A 21,699-nucleotide genomic window follows, 5' to 3' on the forward strand; every position below is an offset into this window, starting at 1 on the left:
TAGGGGAAATAAGGCCCAGTGGTCTAAGGGAAGGGAGTGAAGCAACAGAGGCAGCTGATCAGATGGTTTCAATCTTTGTAACAAAAAGGGTCCTGAGTTCACTGAGTTTCCCAGTGAGGCACAAAAGTTTGATAACATATGATTGAATACAGAATCAAACCTGAAATGATTATTCAAAGAATTAGATGAATAAGCTGTGACAACTTTCGTTCAATAATAGTACTCTTACCTAAATCATAATATCTTGGGTTCAAGCCTAACTTCAGGACTTGAGTACATAATCTAGGCTGACACTTCAGAATGAATGAAAAAGTACTGCATTGTAGAATGTGCCATCTTTTGAATGAAGCTGCCTCAGATGGATGTAAAAGGTATACTCCCAGTGCTTTAGCCAACAATTAGCCCTCAACAAACTCCACAAAAAATACTAACAGGCTACCTATATGCAAATTGGCTACTGTTTGCCTACATAACCAAAATGGCCACATTTCAAAAGTAATCATTGGTTTTGAAGCAGTTTTAGATTTACAAAGGATATAAAAGATCAAAAATCTGTAACTATTAAATTCAATTTACAAGCCAATGCCACTAGAAAGTGGCAGAGCTAAAGCTAAAGCTGTAAAGCAACACTCACAGGAGCCATCCTGATGTATTAGTGGATTTTATATGTCTTTTTTCCCCCCAAGAAAAACAACTATTTGCTGAGGTGAGGAAATATTTACAGCTTAAAATATACTAAGATATTAGTAAGTTATTAAGGTCCCAAAATAAGTCTTCATTAATATATGCCACTATAATACACATGCCTAAACTTCATTTCCAGTGCAGCTGGGAAGGGAAGGGCAACTGGCAAAAGCAAATGTAGCAATGGGATCCAAAGTCAAACCCCCATTCTACTGGATTCCAAATTATGCCATATCATTAAAACATCAAGCTATTCTTCATCCTAACTAGCATTATCGTCAAACTGAAACAAACAAATCAGTCTTGGTGAGGGACCACACACAAGTAAATGGAATTAACCAAGAGTGGCAAGTCAACGGTGTATCACATCAGACAACACTGTAGCTTAAATATCAACAAACCATATCCATGTGGCATTTTATCTATTAACTAATGTTAATTACTGAAATTAAATATCATTGGCATAACAAAGAAAAATGAAACAAACAGAAGATCTAAAATGCACAAAAAATAATATTTTAACTGGATAGTGATTCAGTGGATACTGACGTTTATGTCCAGGCTCTTGAGGGATTTTTAAGAGGGTTCTATAAAGTGTTGCGAAATAGTTGGAAAGGATTAAGCATCATATCAAACCCAATATGTCTCTTGTTCACTTCTGGTATCAGTGAAAATAGATAAAAAGCACCACAGGGGACCAGTCAAGAATTCAGATGCTCTGGCCACAAATGAAATTGAAATCAGATTCATAACAAAGAAATCTTGAACAGTTCAATGTCTTCTGCGTCAGCATATCAGGCAAAATACAACTTCGCTCAGTTAGCCTTCTTCAGTTGTTTCTGGAAATATCCTCTGCCAAAACTTGATTCATCACCTGACTTTGGAGCGGAGGTGAACTTTGGTGCCAAAAATGGTACATTAAGGTCGCTCTGAAGTGGAAGTGCTAATAGTCGCATGGGAATTGCTCGACAAAAAAGACCAAGGTCTATCTAGTTTACATTCAGCCTTCCTTGTAGTCAAAGGATACAGTAATAATGAAGTTTAACTATGTTTCTCACACGTACAGCCTTGAAAGCCTTCAGTGAATCAAGCCCTTGTGCTAAATTTCAAGAAGAGTTTATACTTTAAGTTTTGGAACAATAACAGTGAAATTAATGTTAAAAACTTGGGTCTGCTGTAAATACTTTCTTGGGTTCACTGACACCATACAAAAGTATGAATTAAAAGCATGACACTGATCTGATTGTGGCCTCAACTCTACTTTCCTCTACCCCCTATAACCTTTGACTTCTTTGTTATTCAAGAATACAGCCCATCTGAACAGATTTAATTTGCTGCATGTCCATCATCTTATGTAGGTGACGACAACGATAATGAATTGTAAATTGTTTACACTTTTGAACTATAAGCAGCATTTTAACCAATGTCAGGTACTCTTTTTAAATAACACTGCATGAATACACTTCGCTTTCAAGCACAACCTTTGCTTGTAACCTTTTCATCAAATTCGTTTTATGGAACAAACAGTCAAAAAATGTCCAAAATGTCACAATGGGCAAGAGGTCAACCAGAAAGGATCCATGACATTTAATATTGACGTTAAAATTGATGCTGGACATTTTTTGTTTTAATGAATTTTCACAGGATGTGAACAGTGTTGGTTAGGCCTGTATTTATTGCACATCCCTAATGAGGTGGTGGTGAGCCACTTTCTTGAACCGCAGCAGTCCATGTGGTATTGATACACCCACAGTGCTGTTAGGAAGAGAGTTCCAGGGTTTTAACCCAGTGACAGTAAAGGAACAGTGATATAGTTCCAAGTCAGGGTCAAGTCAAGTTCCAGGTTGTGTGTGGCTTGGAGGTCAACTTGCAGGCGGTGCCCATGATTCCCATGCATCTGCTGCCCCTATTCTTCTAGGTGAAAGAGGTTGCAGGTTTGGAAGGTGCTTTTGAAGGAGCCTTGGTGAATTCCTGCAGTGTATCTTATAGATGGTACACACTGCTGCCACTGTGCATTGGTGGTGGAGGGAGTGAATGTTTAAGATGGTGGATAGGATGCCAATCAAGCCGGCTGCTTTGTCCTGGATGGTGTTGAGCTTCTTGAGTATTGTTGGAACCGCACTCATCCAGGCAAATGGACAGTATTCCATCACACTCCTGACTTATGCCTGACAAGCTTTGGGGAGTCAGAAGGTGAGTTAATCGCCACAGAATTCCCAGCCTCTGATCTCTTCTCAGAGCCACAGTATTTATGTGGCTGGTACAGATCAGTTTTTGGTCAATGGTAATGCCCAGGATGTTAGTAGTGGGGGAATTCAGCCATAGTAATGCCATTGAATGTCAAGCAGAGATGGTTAGATTCTCTCTGGTTGGAGATGGTCATTGCCTGGCGCTTGTGTGGTGTGAATGTTACTTGCCACTTGTCAGCCCAAGCCTGAATTTGTCCAAGTCTTGCTGCATATGGACACCAGTTGCTTCAGTATCTGAGGAGTCTCGAATGGTGCTGAACATTGTGCAATCATCCGTGAACATCCTAATTTCTGACCTCTTGAAGGAGGGAAGGTAATTGATGAAGTAGCTGAAGATGGTTGGGTCGAGGACACTACACTGAGGTACACCTGCAGTGATGCCCTGGGGCTGAGATGATTGACCTCCAACAAGCACATTCATGTTCCTTTATGCTTGGTATGATTCCAACCAGTGGAGAGTTTTCCCCTCGATTCCCATTGACTTCAATTTTGCTAAGCTCCTTGATTTCACTCTGGAAGATGAGGTAGTGTTAACTTTAGTGAGGACTAAACCAACCAAAATAGATTCTCAGTGGGTCAACAAAAACCCAGATGGTCAGCAACTTGGCAAAAGAAGAAAACGCTGCAAAACATTTATAAAATAAAAGCAGAAGGAAACCAGAAAAACATTGCAACAGGATTCTTTTTCAAAAAGCTCCAAAACTAATGAATATTACCAAAAGCATAAAATATTAACAAAGCCAATAGACTTATTTAAATTGTTTCCAAATTTGGAATAGTACATACAGATCTTGTTGGGAGAATTTATGGGGAGAAGAGGAAATCTAGCTTCCTCCCCTTGAATGTCAGTGGCATTAACACTGCTCAATTCCCCAACCATCAACATCTTGGGGTTCACCATTGACCAGGAATTTAACTGGAGCAACCATATGAACACTATGGCTACCAGGGAAGATCAAAGGCTGGGAATTCTGCAGCAAGTAACAACATTCAAGAAGCTCAACACCATCCAGAACAAAGCAGCCCATTTGATTGGCACCCCATCCACCATCTTAAACAATCACTCCCTTCACCACCAGCACACACTGTCAGCTATTTGCACCATCTATAAGACACACTGCAGCAATTCGCCAAGCCTCCTTCAACAGCACCTCTAAAACTCACAAACTCCACCATGTAGAAAGACAAGGGCAGCAGATACATGGGAATACAACCATCTGCAAGTTTCCCTCCAAGCCACACACCAACCTGACTTGCAACTATAATGTTGTTTCTTCACTGTTATTGAATCAAGAACCTGGAACTCATTCCTATCAGCACTATGGGTGTATCGACACCAGGTGGATTGCAGCAGTTCAGTAAGTCCTCTCGCCATTATCTTCTCAAAGGCAATTAGGGATGGGCAATAAATGGTCGCCATGCCAGCGATGCTAACATCCCATGAAGAAATAAACAAAAGTACCAGCAGTGAAAGTATTATTATGACCCAGATAGGGATCATTAACATTTAAAAAGAAATTAAACACCTTGGGCGGAATTTTCTGTGCCTGCTGGCGCCAGGCGTGCTCGGAGGCATGAGCGGACAATATGGCGAGAAGGCCAAAAATATGTTTCACGACGTCATGAAACCAGTTTGCGATCGTCCACTCAGCCTGTCGATGGCAGGCCACCTTACCCACCATCGAATGTTGGGAACCTCATTGTAATACATCTGCATATCATTATAAGGCTAGCCCAGTGGACTCATCCCCGCTATGCTGGATGGTTCGCCCAATCATGCCGACGTGTTTCACAACTGCACATAAGTTACCCGCACCTGGTGAGCTGCACTTTGCTCAGGACTTCGAGGTTTGTTTGCCTATCTTGCTTCGGGTAGCACTTGCAGTCATCAGCGCCAGGCTTCGCAGACAGCACCACAGCAATTTTAGGGGGGTTCAGGCAGGTCTCTATCTACCAGACCAGCCATAACGTGAGGGTGGCTTTGTACGGCTTCAGGGCTAGGGCTTGTTTGGGGAAGGGGGAGAAGTGGCCTCAGGCAAGGGAAGAGGCTGCAGGGTGAGGGCTGTACTGGGGAAGGGGGGTATCCCAGGGTTTGTGTGGGGGCACAAGTTGATCTGTGCAAGTGGCCTCAAGATGGTGAGGGCTGAGGAGGCAGTCTCCAGAGCAGATGAGGCCAGATGGAGATGTGAGGGTGTGCGTGAAAGAATGAGTGGTGATGTCCATTGAGCTGGCAGTGAGTGAGATGCCGGTGAATGTGTGATGTGCTTGAGTGTGTGGTTAGGTTGATGAGATAGTTGCCTTATCCTGGGGATACGGGTGAGATCATTCATCCTCTATCTGCATTGGATGGCCAACCTCTGCTGTGCAGCATTAGCATCGCCTACCAAGCTGGAGTGGTAATCTTGCTGCGTCTCCTGCGGCCAGATCGGGGGGGGTAGAGGACATTACCCTGTGGGCCTCCACAGCATCCCAAAGGCGCTCCAGGAACGTGTCACTATACCTGGAGGCTGTAGTCTTCTTGCCTTTCGGGGCCATATCTTATTTGCAGCAGTCCTGGGCTGGAAGCGCTGAGAGGTGCACACGTGGCTGCACTTTAAATATGGTGCCCGGCATGATTAAGTGGTGAGGTGACGGCATGGTAGGTGAATTGGAGCCTTCCCACCATCCAAACGGCTTGTTTCCCGGGAATGCATAATTAATGCAGTAGGTTTGGAATGATACGGTATGAGAAGCCGCCAATGTGGCTGGCGGCCCACTACCGCACTTAGTGCAAATCTTGGATGATTCCGCCCCTTGTTTTAACCAATAGAACAACATCACAAGATTTCACTTTAAAAAAAAAAGAAACTTTGTTGTATATAGAACAAATTAAACAAAGCAAATACAAGTAAGTTAACACTATAGTTTATAACTATGTATATTATGCACTTAGGTTTATTTCTTACTTCCTCCAAGAATTCTCATAGAAGACACATTCACCTTTTATTTACTTCTATAGGGACCATCCGTAAGTATGCCACAGTCCTCTTGAGAATCCTCCTCATGCCAGCTCAGAGATAAAACCTTCATTTACCACCTTTTGACTGTGGATGCCTCAGTCCCTTGTTCTGGTTACTTTTCAATACTTCTAGTTAATTTGCTTGCTGCTTTCTTTGAAGACTCTGTGAAGGACCACTGTAGATTCTTCCACCAGTTTCAAACTAGGCAATCTTCCTGCTTTTGTTGTCTCACAAAATTCAAACTGAGATTAAGCCTCACCCGCATTCCATGTGGTCAATGATGACATTAGTTCTTTAATCTGCTTACAGGGTATCTAACTATCATTTACCTTGGTTAACTTCTCTCAATGAGCTGCAAACCACACACAAGTCCAAACTGCAACTGACTGTCCCAGCAAACACCCAGATAAACTAAAACCAGAGAACCTCCCTAAGCTACATCCATACCCATGACAGCGCGAACCAACCTTCAGATTATTTATCCCTCATTTACAATTTATTTTTTGATCTGATGAAGCAAATGGGTTTTACAACCTTTCAGGGTTTACTGAATGCTTGTAAACTAATTTATCTCTACCTTCCTAAGCCAAAACATCTTTCTGGAATGCCCTTGTTCTTATTAGCATTGCAGACATCACATCTCCAGTTCTTTAGCTAAATAAGTCCATGATGTTTTATGATCTTGCCTTTCTAGCTGTTAACCTCTTAAATTAACATGCCCCAACCTTTTAAAGGTAATAGACTCCAAGCTTGCTTTAACTGCATTTATTCCATTTTCTGCTGTTAAACTTTAATTTCTAAAACTAAAAATTATATACTAAAACACATGAACCAGATATTTGCAACAATATGGTAATAGGAATAGGGGAATACATCCTAACCAATATGTGTACAACATTAAGTTCTACATTCCTTCCTTTTGCCGTATCACAAGAATTTATATTTCTATGCTGATGATGAGCAAATAAAGGATGAGATATTCGCAGTACAGCAAGACAATAAAAAATGCAGATCATCACTAGACAGAAACAGCTATTACTCATTTTCACATAATTCTGTGTGGGCCAACAAATTACAGAAGGAAATTTATAAACTAAAAGAATGGGCAAATAATTGGCAAATGAAGTTCAACACAGATAAACATGAGGTAGTACATGTGGTAGGGAGCTAACGTTATTACTTGCATGGTGCAAGGTGAGATGGGATAGAGGGACAAAGGGGACCTCAGAGTAAAACTACACAATCACTAAAATTTGCACCACAGGTTAGCAAGGCCATTAAAAAAAGGGTAACCACAGGTTTTATTTTTAGATGGATAGAATTGAAAAGTAGGGAAGTTATGCTAAACCTGTATCAAACCTTGGTTAGATCACATTTTGAGGACTGCATGCAGTTCTGGTTGCCGTATCATAGAAAGGACAGAGAGGCACTAGAGGGGTACAGAGAAGATTTAAAAAGATGATACCAGAAATGCGTGGGTATACATATCAAGAAAGGATTGCCAGGCTGGGTCTCTTCTCTCTTGAAACAAAACAGTTGTGGAGTGACCTAATGGAGAGTGGAAACAGAGAGAATGTTTCCTCTTGTGAGGAAGAGCATAATTAGAGGTCATCATTATATGATAATCACCAAAAAATCCAATAGGGAAGTCAGAAGGAACATCTTCACTCAGTGGGTGGTGAGAATGTGAGCTTGCTACCAAAAGGAGTCGTTGAAGTGAATAGTAAAGGGGAAGCGAATCTGACAAATTTATTACAATTCTTTGAGGATGTAACAAGCAGGGTAGATAAAGGGTAAGCAGCTGATGTAGTGTATTTGGATTTCCATAAGGCATTTGGTAAGGTGCCACATAAAAGGTTACTACACAAGATAACAGCTCATGATGTTAGGGATAATATATTAACATGGAAAGTGTAATGGTTAATTGACTGGCAACAGAGAGCCAGGATAAATGGGTCATTTTCAGGTTGGTGTAATTAGGGGATCCACAGGGATCAGTGCTGGGGCCTCAATTATTTACAATCTATATTAATGACTTGGATGAAGGAACAGAGTTTATTGTAGCCAAATTTTCTGATGACACAAAGCTAGATTAGAAAGCAAGTTGCGAGGAGAGCACAACTGCAAAGGGATTATAGATAGGTTGAGTGGGCAAAAATTTGGCAGATAGGGTATAATGTGGGAAAATATGAGGTTGTCCACTTTGGTAGGAAGAATACAAAAGCAAAATATTATTTAAATGAAGAGAGACTGCATAATGCTACAGTACAAAGAGATCTGGATATCCTCATACATGAATCACAAGAAAGTTAAGGGTGCAGATACAGCAGGTAATTAGGAAGGCAAATGTTGGCCTTCATTGGAAGGGAATAGAGTACAAAAAGTAGGGAAGTCTGGCTACAGTTGTATAGGGCATTGGTGAGACCACACATGGAATACTGCATACAGTTTGGTCTCCTTATTTGAGGAAGGATATACTTGCAATAGAGGCAGTTCAGAGGTCGATTCCTGGGATAAAAGGGTTGCCTTATGGGGAGAGGTTGAGCAGGTTGGACCTATACTCACTGGAGTTTAGAAGATGATGGTGATTTTACTGAAACATACGGGATTCTGAGGGGGCTTGACAGGTTAGATGCTGAGGGTGTTTCCCCTCATGGGAAAATCAAGAACTCGGGGGGTACGGTTTCAAAATAAGGGGTCTCCCATTTAAGACGGAAATGAGCAGGAATCTCTTCTCGCAGAGGGTTGTTAAGCTTTGGAGTTCTCTACTCTAGATAGCAGTGGAGACTGGGTAATTGAATATATTCAAGACTGAATTAGACAGATTTTTGCTCGACTACGGAGTCGAGGGTTACGAGGTGGAGCAGGCAGGAAAATGGAGTTAAGGCCACATAAGATTAGTCATGATCTTATTGAATGACAGAGCAGGCTTGAGGGGCCATGTGGCCCAGTCCTACTCCTATTTTTTATGTTTTGTTCTCATATTCTTACGAAACTAGATGAGTACATGATGGAAAAGGGAAGAGATGGTATGAATGGTAGATTTAAATGAGAAAAAATGGGAGGAGACTCAAGTGGAGCATAAACATCAGCATGGACTGGCTGGGTCAAATGGCCTTATATCCAATGTAATCCAATGCAATAAAAGTCCATATCACTACAGAAGTCACAAGAGCATCTGTAAGCTGGAAATTATCACTCAGAGTTCAGAATATTAGATCAAAACTGAAGTTGTGTGATGTCAACTAAATCTCTCAAAGCATTACACTATTTAGCAATAAATGTATCTTGTATTACACAAAATAAGACAATGGTTCAGTGTTATGTAATTCAACAGTATATTAGGAAAGAAATCAATACAACAACAAAATAGGGACAACTCATCAAACTTGAAACACCGGAAAAATTAAAAACAAACAAACATTTCCTAGGGAAAAATATCCAACATGGAATATTACTACTTACTTTATTCATCTTCATGCAAGTTCCAAAGTCTGCTAATTTTAAGTGACCAGATTTGTCAAGTAACATATTATCTGGCTTCACATCTCTGACAAAAAGACAAAAAAGGCACTTATTTAATAAAATACTTTGGGAAAATAGAAGGTAGTTTAGGTGTTTACAGTCAGCAAAGTCCTCGTAAATATTTAACACAGACAAACCACATTGTAACATGCACATGCACATCCACACAAAGATAAAAATAACATTTTGATAGCATATTTCACAACCTCAGGATGGCGCAAAGCACTTTACAGCTAATGAAGTATTCTTGATGTGTCGTCACTATTGTCATGTAGAAAATGCAGCAGCTAATATGCCCACAGATAGCAACGCGATAGTGACGACCTAATCTATTTTAGTGATGCTGAACAAATAAAGTATAAGTATTGGCAGGAAAAAAGGAGAATTTCCCTGCTCTTCTTCAAAATAGTGCCGTGGATCTTTTACACCTACCTCAGAGGGCAGATAGGGTCATGGTTTAATGTCTCATTTGAAAAACAATGCTTATGACAGTGCAGCACTCCTAAATACTGCAATGTAGTGTCAGTTTAGAGTTTGCGCTCAAGTCTCTGGAGTGGCATTTGAATTCGTAACCTTCTGATCCAGGTGATGGTGCTACCATTGAGCCACAGTTCTCACGCACATGTTGTTCATGTGAATTTTTGTACGTATTTTAAATAACACTAAAGCTGTAACATAACTGCAAGAAACTAAGATTATCAAATCAATTTACAACGGTCAGGATTAACTGCCTGAGAATGATTAATTACCTGTGAATGAAACCCATAGAATGAATGGCATCCAGAGCAAGTACAACTTCTGCTGTGTAAAACCTGGCCCATTTTTCAGGCATATCATAATTACTCATTAAATTTACGAGGTCCCCACCAGGCATGTATTCCATCACCATGTAGAGATAACGGTTATCTTGGAATGCGTAAGATAGCTATTTAGAGAATAATAATAGATCAATTCATAACAGCAAAACTGTCAAAAGCAACATTGCTATTACATACTATGCAAATGACAATAAACACTCAAGTTATATCAGAAGCAAAATATTGCAGTTGGAAATAAAATAGAAAATGCAGGAAATATATAACATCTGTGAAGAGAGAATTAGAGTTCATTTTTCAAGTCCATGACCTTTAGTATTGCTGAAAACAGAGACATGCTGCTGAAGTGTTTCGTCTTGCATTCATCAGGACAAACCCAAGAATACCAAATTTCAAATACTCACAACAATTTATACTACAGCGGCTGATTGTTTGGCAAGTTGACTCTAATGGGCTGAGGCGTTGACATGGACAAAAGAACTATAGGCTCCCCGAGTTCCTGGGTATTTCAAAAAGGTGCGAGGCTTAAACATCTTCCTTACGTTTGCAGAGAAGGGGCCTCTGCATAGGAATGTATGTTGCTTCTAGCAAGTGTAAATGAAGCACATTAGGCTCAACTGATTATCTTAAGTTTGTTGTTAGTATAGCTATTAACACACTCAGGGTTGTTCAGTGCTTCCCAATCATGGAATCACATCTAACAGTAGATGTTGTTTTGTGTTTTACAAGTGCAGGCTGGCTGGGTACAGTCTTGTATGTCTAAATAGATGGTGTAGCCCTGGGGTCCCCTCTATATCTAGCACTCACTAACATTTTCATTGGTTTCCACAAGAAACACGTTTTTGATAGAATGAGCCCTACCTTCCTAACCTGTGCAGATTTCTGATACATAGACGATACGTTCATGATCTCGGAATCTGTAGCCAAGTGTTAGGATTTTCTTACAGACCTTAATACGCTCCATCCCATGCTCAAATTCACTTTTGAGATGTAGCAGTCTAATGCGCTCCCTTTCCTCAAAGTGCTAGTTGAGAAATCTGCTAATCGATTCTCCACCACTGTCTACCGCAAGCTTACCTTCACCGGTCAATATACACATTCAGATCTGTATAGCTCCACATGCTGTAAGATCGGCTTTATCACCAATCTTGTAAATAGGGCACTAGCCATTTACTCGCCTTGTAAGCTTGGCACACAAAAAGAGTACATCAAAGATATCCTACAGAACAATGGCTATCCTGATCTGATCACTGTGCGCTTTATATCATGCAAACTCACAAATTGGCCAAAGACCACCATTTTCAGACTTGAAAAGTGCCCAGTCTACCTCAAATTGCCTGGACTGGCAAAGCATCTCAAAAATTTGAACAACAGGTTAAGCAAGCCTTTTCATGCTGCTCCAATGCAGTGGCGATGTGAATGGTATTTTCCACCACCAGGATGCAGCTGTCGATTGTCGTTTATGAATTTCAGTGCTGATGTAATGCCAGGTATGTAAGCTGCACATCCCAGTGATTGGCTGCTGAATCAAACAGCATGTTGCTTCCGTTGTTTGTAATAGGTGGAGTACAGACCATACTCAACCAAACCACACATGCAAAACCCAAAACAAAATGTCTACTTTAGATGTGATTCTGCAAATGGGCAGCACTTGCTGAACAATCCTTGAACCTTGTAACGTGGCTCATTCACGCTTGCTAGAAGCGACATACATTCATACACAGGGACATGTTCTCTGCAAACAAAATATGTTCAAACCTTGCATCTTTTTAGAATTACCTAGCTTGGGGAGCCTAGAGTTTCCCATTGCTTTCTCCATGGCAACACCTCGTCCAATCAGTCGATTTGTCAACCAATCAACACCCCTTTCCTCCTGTAGTGTAAATTGTTGTAACAACAAGTAAATGGGGAGGGAAAAGGGAGAGGGAAGCAAAGATCAAAAGAGAGGTCTCTGATAGGGTGGAAGACAGGAGAGATTAAATGACAAAAGGAATTACGTGGTAATGAGACAGGAAAAGAAAAGAAACAAAATATTAATCATTTTATTCACAATCTACAAATATAATTCTTGTTCCTTGTGAAAAGAATCAACATATAATTTTTCAATTGACGGCCTTAAAACGGGCTGAAGTTTTCTTCTATAGAATGTAAAAACTCATCAAAGGCATGATCTTGAAGAATATGTTCTCCAGCTTTAACCAACACAAAAGTTCAAAAGTTTTTGTCATACACTTTAAAAATTATAAATCACTTAATTCAAGAATAAATGCAATATTATGGTGAACCATTCACCACTTTGAAATGGTCAAAACATTAATTTCTGTACTGTGATCAGGCTTCAAGAAATTCTTTACTTAACTATTCTGTATCCCTTCTTCACATTCTTCCTCAAACAACTGCTGAGGTGTTTGTTTAAGTGCAATGGACTTCTTTCTCGCTAATAGGGTTCAAATTATTCAACTGAATGCACAGATATCTCATTCAAGGTGAGAAGGAATATAAAAATCAAAAACACAAGCTTGATTGTTGCTTTCCATAAATATGTATATTAACTACAGAATATACAAACCATATTTCATAAATGTATTTACCAGGTAATATACATTAAAATTATGTTGAATACAATATATTATGTTAAAAGCTATTAGAAAGGTGGTCTGCATGGTATCCAGCTGAAAATATAGTTTTATTTGGAACTTTCAACTTTGGAAGTGGTGTCTCTAGCCAATTTTCCCTCCTCCCGCCAAAAAACATTGATAGCTTCCTGTGTATGTTGCCACAGGCACTAGTGTCCCTCTGATATGTCCAAATGGCTATTACCCAGCAGTAAACGATGACAGTCAGCTATGGTGAATAACAGCCAAACCCGGTGCCCCCATCTGATGCTATGCCCAATGCCTTTCAGCATTGGAAAAGCATTATAGTAAGGAACAAAAACAGAAAATGGTGGAAAAACTCAGTAGGTCCGACAACATCTGTGCAGAGGGAAACAGAGTTGATGTTTTGAGTCTGTATGACTCTTCTTCAGAGTGACAGAGAAGTAGAAATGTGGTGAAATTTATATTGTTTAAGGGTGCGGGGGTGGGGTGGAGCTGGATAGAAGGCCAGCTATAAGTAGGGGCAAAGGAAAGATTGGCAAAGGCATCATGAACAAAAGGACAAAGGCAGTGTTAATGGTAGTGGTAAAAGCTAAAAAAAAAAGATGCTGATAGTGACATTAAAATGAGAAAGCAGAATGCGATAATAGCAGGACAAGGGTAAGCACTCTGAAAAGAGCAACATGAACAAGTAACAGATGGTCCTTGTGGGGGTGGGGTGGGGCGGTGGTGGTGGTGGTGGGGGGTGGGGGGGGGATCGGAAATGGGATAAAAAACGGGGGATAAAAAGAGGGGGGATAAAACAATGAATAAAATGAATGAAAATAAGAATGAATAAAAATAAGTGGATAGAAAATAAAAATATTGAAAAAAGGGATAAAAAAGGGGTGTAGATAGAGGAGAGAGTTCATGGTCTGAAGTTGCTGAACTCAATGTTAAGTCTGGAAGGCTGTAAAGTGCCTAATCGGAAGATGAGGTGCTGTTCCTCCAGTTTGCGTTGGGCTCCACTGGAACATTGCAACAGGCCAAGGACGGACATGTAGGCACGAGAGCAGGATGGTGTGTTGAAATAGCAAGCGACAGGAAGGTCTGGGTCATGCTTGCAGACAGACTGGAGGTGTTCCGCAAAACGGTCACCCAGTCTGAGTTTGGTCTCTCCAATGTAGAGGAGACAGCATTGGGAGCAACGAATACAGTAGACCAAATTGAAGGAGGTGCAAGTGAAGCACTGTTTCACCTGAAAGGAATTTGGGCCCTTGGACGGTGAGGACGGGGGAGATAAAGGGGCAGATGTTCCACCTTCTGTGATTGCATGAGAAGGTGCTGTGGGAAGGGGATGAGGTGTTGGGGGTGATGGAACAGGGTGTCCTAGAGGGAATGGTCCCTACAGAATGCTGACAGGGGGGTGAGGAGAAGATATGTTTGGTGGTGGCATCATGCTGGAGTTGGCGGAAATGGCGAAGGATGATCCTTTGAATGTGGTGGCTGGTGGGGTGAAAAGTGAGGACAAGGGGGACCCTATCATGGTTCTGGAAGGAAAAGAACGATGTGGGGGCAGAGGCGCAGGAGATGGGTCGGACACGGTTGAGGGCCCTGTCAACCACCGTGGGTGGAAAACCTCGGTTAAGGAAGAAGGAAGACATGTCAGAAGCGCCGTTTTGGAAAGTGGCATCATCGGAACAGATGCAACGGAGGCGAAGGAATTGACAGAATAGGATGGAATCCTTACAGGAAGCAGGGTGTAAGGAGCTGTAGTCGAGGTAAATGCTATTATCACATTCTGCTTTCTCACCTCACCTGTCACTATCAGCACCTTTTTAAGCTCTTACCACTACCATTAACACGCCCTTTGTCCTTTTGTTCATGATATCTTTGTCAATCTTTCCTTTGCCCCCACCTATCGCTGGCCTTCTATCCAACTTCACCTGCTCCACCCCGCCTTAAACAGTATAAATTTCACCACATTTCTACTTCTCTGTAGCTCTGAAGAAGTCATATGGACTCGAAACGTCAACTCTGTTTCTCTCTCCACAGATGCTGTCAGACCTGCTGAGCTTTTCCAGCATTTTGTTTTTGTTTCAGATTTCCAGCATCCTCAGTATTTTGTTTTTATCATTAAAGCAAGAACATTGGCAGATTTTTGCTTCATCCATATCCGTACGGCTGCCCCAGCTGAAATCAGATTATCACTATCAGGCCAGGAATGAATCTGGGACCTTCCTGATCAGTATGGTTTAGTTAGTCACTTGATTATTCGTTAACCTCTCAGATTTATTGGTGAAGTAATTATTTTTCAAGTTGAAAATCATTTATAACAACTTGGATGTGATGATTTTCAGATTCAACAAATCCATAGTTTATACACAGATTTGCAAAACTACTCAATACAACTGCACATAATAGTAAAAACAAATTTAAAATACCTGTACAACCCATGGACTATTGGCAAAAGCCATAATGCCCCTCTCTTCCCAGAAGAATGCTGAATCAGATCGCTTAATCATCTCAAACTTGCTGAGCAGTTTCATTGCAAATACTTTTCTTGTACCTCTGTGTCTCACCTTAAAAAGAAATATTGCAATAGCAGTTAACTCCAAGGCTAAATAATGTCATGTTTAACATCAGATGAATATACCCATCATGTTTTTTTACCCTCAGTAATTTTTAATGACTATATGTGCCACTCAATAGTTAAAATATTTTAATTTCATGAAACACATTGGAATTTATCCTTTCAATTTCCAAATTTGTCAACAAATAATGAATGACTTAAAATAATTGAGTTGCAAACATTTAAAAATCTCAAATTTTATCGTGAAAATTAGACAAACTTTATAAACAGCAGAAGTCTTTAGTTTCTAAAAGATTAATTAGAAGTTTTGTATCTAACTTATGTCCATCATGCATTGAGTCTGTGTTGCACACATTAAATCTTCTTCACTCCATGGAACAATATCAGTAATTCACACAAATGCCACAGCAATTAAAAAAGGAAAAGACGCAAAACACTATTTTGTAAGTTCTACTGACCAGAAGGAAGGTAGAAAAGCTATGAATCAGCAACCAGTGAAAATCTAATTAAATTGCTTGCTCAAGATGTTTCCTCGAGTATCTTTATAGGGTTTGTTGTTTTCTCAACCGTTCCACATTTACAGATGCCAAGTTTCAGCCAATTTGATTCACTCCACTTGTTAAGAGAAATGGCTGAGCGCATTGGATACTGCAAAGACAGTATCCCAACAACATCCTAACTGTAAAGCTGAAGAGCTGTGTTCCAGAACTAGCTGCACATCTAGCCAAGTTGCTCCTGCATAGCTACAATGCTAGCATTGATCCGACAAAGTTGTCAACTGCCCAGGTATATTCTGTCCACAAAGTGCAAGGAAAAACTGAGTCCAATCAACTACTGCCCCATCAGTCTCCTATTAATCCTTAAGAATCCCTAATCCTTAAGGGCCATAAAAGCGATGAGATTTCAGACAGCAGTGGGACCATAAAAGTGGCGCGATTTCAGAGATCAGCAGGGCCATAAAAATGACAATGTTTCAGAAGGCAACGGGGCCATAAAAACGGCAAGAGTTTGGAGAGCAGCAGAGCCATAAAAGTGGCGAGAGTTCAGACAGCAGCGGGGACATAAAGGCGGCAAGAGGAGCTGAACAGGGCCGCAAAATCAGGAAGCGTTCAAAGAGCAGCAGGGCCATCTCTAAGACACAGCCTGCTAGTTCAGAGCTGATCAGACACGGGGAAGTCATAAGTTGATTGGTTGGTGAGTGCTGCTGCTTCAGAACTGAGTCTAAGCAACTGGCAGATTAAAAACAATAAGAATATTAAGTATTAATAATAAGTAACAAGTGAGTAATTGGTGAGTCTTATCTTTTATGTTTAAGTAAGTTTTATTACTATCAGTAAGGTGTGTTAAATATTAGTAGGATTTATTAGCATTGCCCCATCAGACTCCTATTAATCCTTAAGAATCCCTAATCCTTAAAGGCCATAAAAGCGATGAGATTTCAGACAGCAGTGGGACCATAAAAGTGGCATGATTTCAGAAATCAGCAGGGCCATAAAAATGACACTGTTTCAGAGAGCAACGGGGCCATAAAAGCAGCAAGAGTATGGGTAAGGTTTATTAGCAGTAGCATGGATTACTAATAAATAGAAAAATGGCAGGGATGCCCCAACCTCTAGAGTGCATAGCCTGTGCTACGTGGGCGCTCCAGGACGCTTCCAGTGTCCTGGATAACCATTTGTGCAGGAAATGTCATCAGTTGCAGCAGCTTGAGCTCTGGAGTTTGGAACTTGAGCAGCAGCTGGCATCACTGCGCTGCAACCGTGAGATTGAGATATTTGTGAATAGCACATTTACAGATGTGGCTACCTTGCAGCTTAAGAGTATGCAGGGAGGGAGGGAATGGGTGACCACCAGGCAGTCAAAAAGCAACAGGCAGGTAGTGCAGAAGTCCCCCAAATGCATCCCTCTCCAACCAGGATTCAGTTCTGAATACTGATGAGCATGATGGTTCATCTGGAGAGTGCAAGCAGAGCCAAGTCCATGGCATCACATGTGGCTCAGCTTTACAGGGAAAGGCGGGGGTACAAGCAAGACTAGAGGAGCGATAGTGATGGTTGATTCAATAGTTAGGGGAATAGATAGGATGGTGTGTTGCCTCCCTGGTGCCAGAGTCAAGGAGGTCACTGAGCAGATGTAGTGCACCCTGAGGGAAGAGGATGAACAGTTAGCAGTCGTGGTCCACATTGGTAGAAATTACATAGGCTGAAAGAGGGATATGGTCCCGCAGTCAGAATTAAGGGAGCTAGGTAGGAAATTGGCAAGCAGGACCTAAAAAGTAGTTATCTCCAGATTACTCCCAGTACTACATGCAAGTGAGTGTAGAAACAGGATGATAAACTAGATGAATTCATGGCTGGAAAGATGGTGCAGGAGGGAGAGCAATGTCTTGGGACATTGGAACTGGCTCTGGAGGACATGGGGCCGGTACAGGCCAGAAAGGTTGCACCTTAATAGAGCCAAGATTGAATTCCTTGTCAGTCTTACTGGGGAGGGTTTAAAGTAACTTGGCAAGGGTGCGGGAACCAGAATATAATACCAGAGAGGAATGCCAAGGTCCACAGAATACTGGGAGAGACAGATGGAGCTAGAATAAGGAATATTAAATTAATAGGTGGCGTCAGAGTAAGGGAGAAAATAATAAAGTCTAAATAAAGGTTAAAAGCAAAATACTGCAGATGCTGGAAATCTGAAAGAAAAACAAAAATAGCTGGAAAAACTCAGCAGGTCTGACCGCATCTGCGGAGAGGAATACAGTTAACGTTTCGAGTCCATATGACTCTTCATCAGAACTAAAGAAAAAGAGAAATGAGGTGAAATATAAGCTGTTTGAGGGAGGTGGGACAGGTGGAGCTGGATAGAGGGCCAGTGATAGGTGGAGGCAAACAAGAGATTGCCAAAGGTGCCATAGACAAAAGGACAAAGGCATGTTGACGGTGGTGATATTAGCTAAGGAATGTGCTAATTGTGACAATAAGGGTAGAAAGTAGGACGAGCAAGTGACAGATGGCCCTAGTGGGGGTGGGGTAGGGGGAAGGGATCGAAATGGGCTAAAAGGTGGAGATAAAACAATGGATGGAAATAAATTTTAAAATAATAGAAATAGAAGGGAAAAGAAAAATATATTTAAAAAATTTAAATTATTAGAAAAAAGGGGGATCGGAAAGGGTTGGGGATGGAGGAGAGAGTTCATGATCTGAAGTTGTTGAACTCAATGTTAAGTCCGGAAGGCTGTAAAGTGCCTAATCGGAAGATGAAGTGCTGTTCCTCCAGTTTGTGTTGAGCTTCAGTGGAACATTGCAGCAGGCCAAGGACGGACATGTGGGCATGAGAGCAGGGTGGCATGTTGAAATTGCAAGCGACAGGGAGGTCTGGATCATGCTTGGGGACATATCGAAGGTGTTCCGCAAAGCGGTCACCCAGTCTGCGTTTGGTCTCTCCAATGTAGAGGAGACCGCATTGGGAGCAGCAAATGGAGTAGACTAAATTGAGGGAAGTGCAAGTGAAGTGCTGCTTCACTTGAAAGCGGTGTTTGGGCCCTTGGATGGTGAGGAAGGGGGAATTAAAGGGGCAGGTGTTGCACCTTCTGCAGTTGCATGGGAAGGTGCCGTGGGAGGGGGTTGAGGTGTAGAGGGTGTTGGAGGAGTAGGCCAGGGTGTCCCGGAGGGAACGGTCCCTACGGAATGCCAACCTGGGGGGGTGGGGGCGGGGTTAAGGGAAGATGTGTTTGGCGGTGGCATCATGTTGGAGTTGGCGGAAATGGCGGAGGATGATCTTTTGAATGTGGAGGCTGGTGAGGTGATAAGTGAGGACAAGGGTCCCTATCATGGTTCTGGGAGGGAGAGGAAGGTGTGAGGGCGGATGCGCGGGAGATGGGCCGGACACGGTTGAGGGCCCTGTCAACCACCGTGGGTGGAAAACCTCGGTTAAGGAAGAAGGAAGACATGTCAGGGGAACTGTTTTGGAAAGTGGCATCAGACGTGGACCTGGAAAAATTTATTAATTTTGCTTCCAATTTCCACCCCTCCATCATTTTCACATGGTCCATCACTGACAGTTCCCTTCCCTTCCATGACCTCTCTGTCTCAATTTCTGGTGATAGACTGTCCACCAATATTCATTACAAGCCTACCGACTCCCATAGCTACCTCGACTACAGCTCCTCACACCCTGCTTCCTGTAAGGGCTCCATCCCATTCTCACAGTTCCTTCGCCTCTGTCACATCTGTTCTGATGATGCGACTTTCCAAATCAGTTCCTCTGACATGTTCTTCTTCCATACCTGAGGTTTCCCACCCACAGTGGTTGACAGGGCCCTCAACCATGTCCAGCCCATCTCCCGTGCATCTGCCCCTTTACTTCCCCCCTCCTCACCAGCCAAGGGCCCAAACACTCCTTTCAAGTGAAGCAGCACTTCACTTGCACTTCCCTCAATTTAGTCTACTGCATTCGTTGCTCCCAATGAGGTCTCCTCTACATTGGAGAGACCAAACGCAGACTGGGTGACCGCTTTGCGGAACACCTTCGGTCTCTCCGCAAGCATGATCCAGACCTCCCTGTTGCTTGCCATTTCAACACACCACCTTGCTCTCATACGCACATGGCCGTTCTTGGCCTGCTGCAACGTTCCAGTGAAGATCAACGCAAACTGGAGGAACAGCACCTCATCTTCCGATTAGGCACTTTGCAGCCTTCCGGACTTAACATTGAATTCAACAACTTCAGATCATGAACTCACTCCTCCATCCCCACCCCCTTTCCAATCCCCCTTTTTTCTAATTATTTAAATTTTTAAAATATATTTTTCTTTTCCCACCTATTTCTATTATTTTAAAATTTATTTCCATCCATTGTTTTATCTCCACCTTCTAGCCCATTTCGATCCCTTCCCCCTACCCCACCCCCACTAGGGCCATCTGTCACTTGCCTGTCCTACTTTCTACCCTTAGTGTCACCATTAACACATTCCTTAGCTAATATCACCACCGTCAACACCCCTTTGTCCTTTTGACTATGACATCTTTGGTAATCTCTTCTTTGCCTCCACCTATCACTGTCCTTCTATCCAGCTCCACCTGTCCCACCCCCCTCAAACAGCTTATATTTCACCTCATTTCTATTTTTCTTTAGTTCTGATGAAGAGTCATACGGGCTCGAAATGTTAACTGTATTCCTCTCTAAATAAAGGTTACTGTGCACATATGTGAAAGCACTGAGTGTGGCAAATAAAACAGATGAGTTATAGGGGCAGATTGCCATGTGGAAATACGATGTTGTGGTTACAACACACAAGGCTCAAAAAAGGGCAGGACTGGGTGTTAAATATTCCTGGATGCAAGGTGTTCATGAAAGGAAGAAAAGGAGGAGGGGTGGCAGTAGAAAAAGAGGATGTCCCAGAAGGATCAAGGACAGAATCCATTTGGCTAGAGCTAAGGAACAAAAAGGGCGCGGTTACATTTCTTGGTGTAGTCTATAAGCCACTAAATAGTGGAAGGACATAGAGGAGAAATTTGCTGGGAAATTTGAGAGAGTTGCAAAAATGATAGATTAGTTATAATGTGGGACTTTCATTATGCAAACATGCAATGAGGCAGTAATAGTGTAATGGTCAGAGAAGGACAAGAGTTCCTAGAGAATGTTCAGGAAAATTTTCTACAGCACTGTTTCCAGTCCAATAAGGAGGAACTGCTGGACCTGGTTCTTGGGAATGAGGTGGGCAAAGCAGATCAAGTGTCAGTAGGAGAACATTTAGGGGACAGTGAGCATTGTTTAATAAGGTTTAGGCTGACTTATGAGAAAGGGCAAAGAACAATCCAGAATAAGGATAATTACCTGGGGGAAAGCCAACTTCAATGGGGTAAGAATGGATCCAGGTCAATTAAATAGGAGTCAAAGGTTGGCAAGAAAAACAATAGCTGAATAATGGGCTACCAAGAGATAGTTCGGTTGCAGTCAAGGTATATTCCCTCAAAAGGGAAGACAAAAGAGATAGAAATTAAGATAAAGAAGAAAAAGTGCGCTTATGACGTCAGGCACAAAATTCAATTGAGAACCAGGCTGAATAAGAGGAGAAATGAAAAAGCAAATAAAAGAAGAAAAGAGGGGATATGAGGAGAGATTGGCAGCCAACATGAAAGGGAACCTCAAAGTCTTCTATACGCATATAAATAGTAAAAGGGTGGGAAGAGGAGGAGTGGGGCTGATTAGGGATCAAAAAGTTGATTTAAGCATGGCAGCAGAGGGCATGGCTGATGTATGAAA

General features: G+C 41.8%; 1 protein-coding gene across 2 annotated transcripts in view; it reads right to left on the reverse strand.

The window, feature by feature from the left end:
- The window catches only part of rock1 (Rho-associated, coiled-coil containing protein kinase 1), a 224,903-nt gene that overhangs the window by 106,656 nt on the left and 96,548 nt on the right, over positions 1-21,699 (reverse strand). For both annotated transcript variants that reach the window (XM_078540622.1, XM_078540621.1), the window contains 3 exons: positions 15,293-15,430; positions 10,207-10,382; positions 9,398-9,482 (listed from right to left, as the gene is read on the reverse strand). In XM_078540622.1, the coding sequence (XP_078396748.1) occupies positions 9,398-9,482; positions 10,207-10,382; positions 15,293-15,430 (399 nt within the window). The remainder of the gene's footprint in view (positions 1-9,397; positions 9,483-10,206; positions 10,383-15,292; positions 15,431-21,699) is intronic.

This window comes from Cetorhinus maximus, chromosome 4 (assembly GCF_964194155.1).
Source record: "Cetorhinus maximus chromosome 4, sCetMax3.hap1.1, whole genome shotgun sequence".
Classification (NCBI taxonomy): Eukaryota; Metazoa; Chordata; class Chondrichthyes; order Lamniformes; family Cetorhinidae; genus Cetorhinus; species Cetorhinus maximus.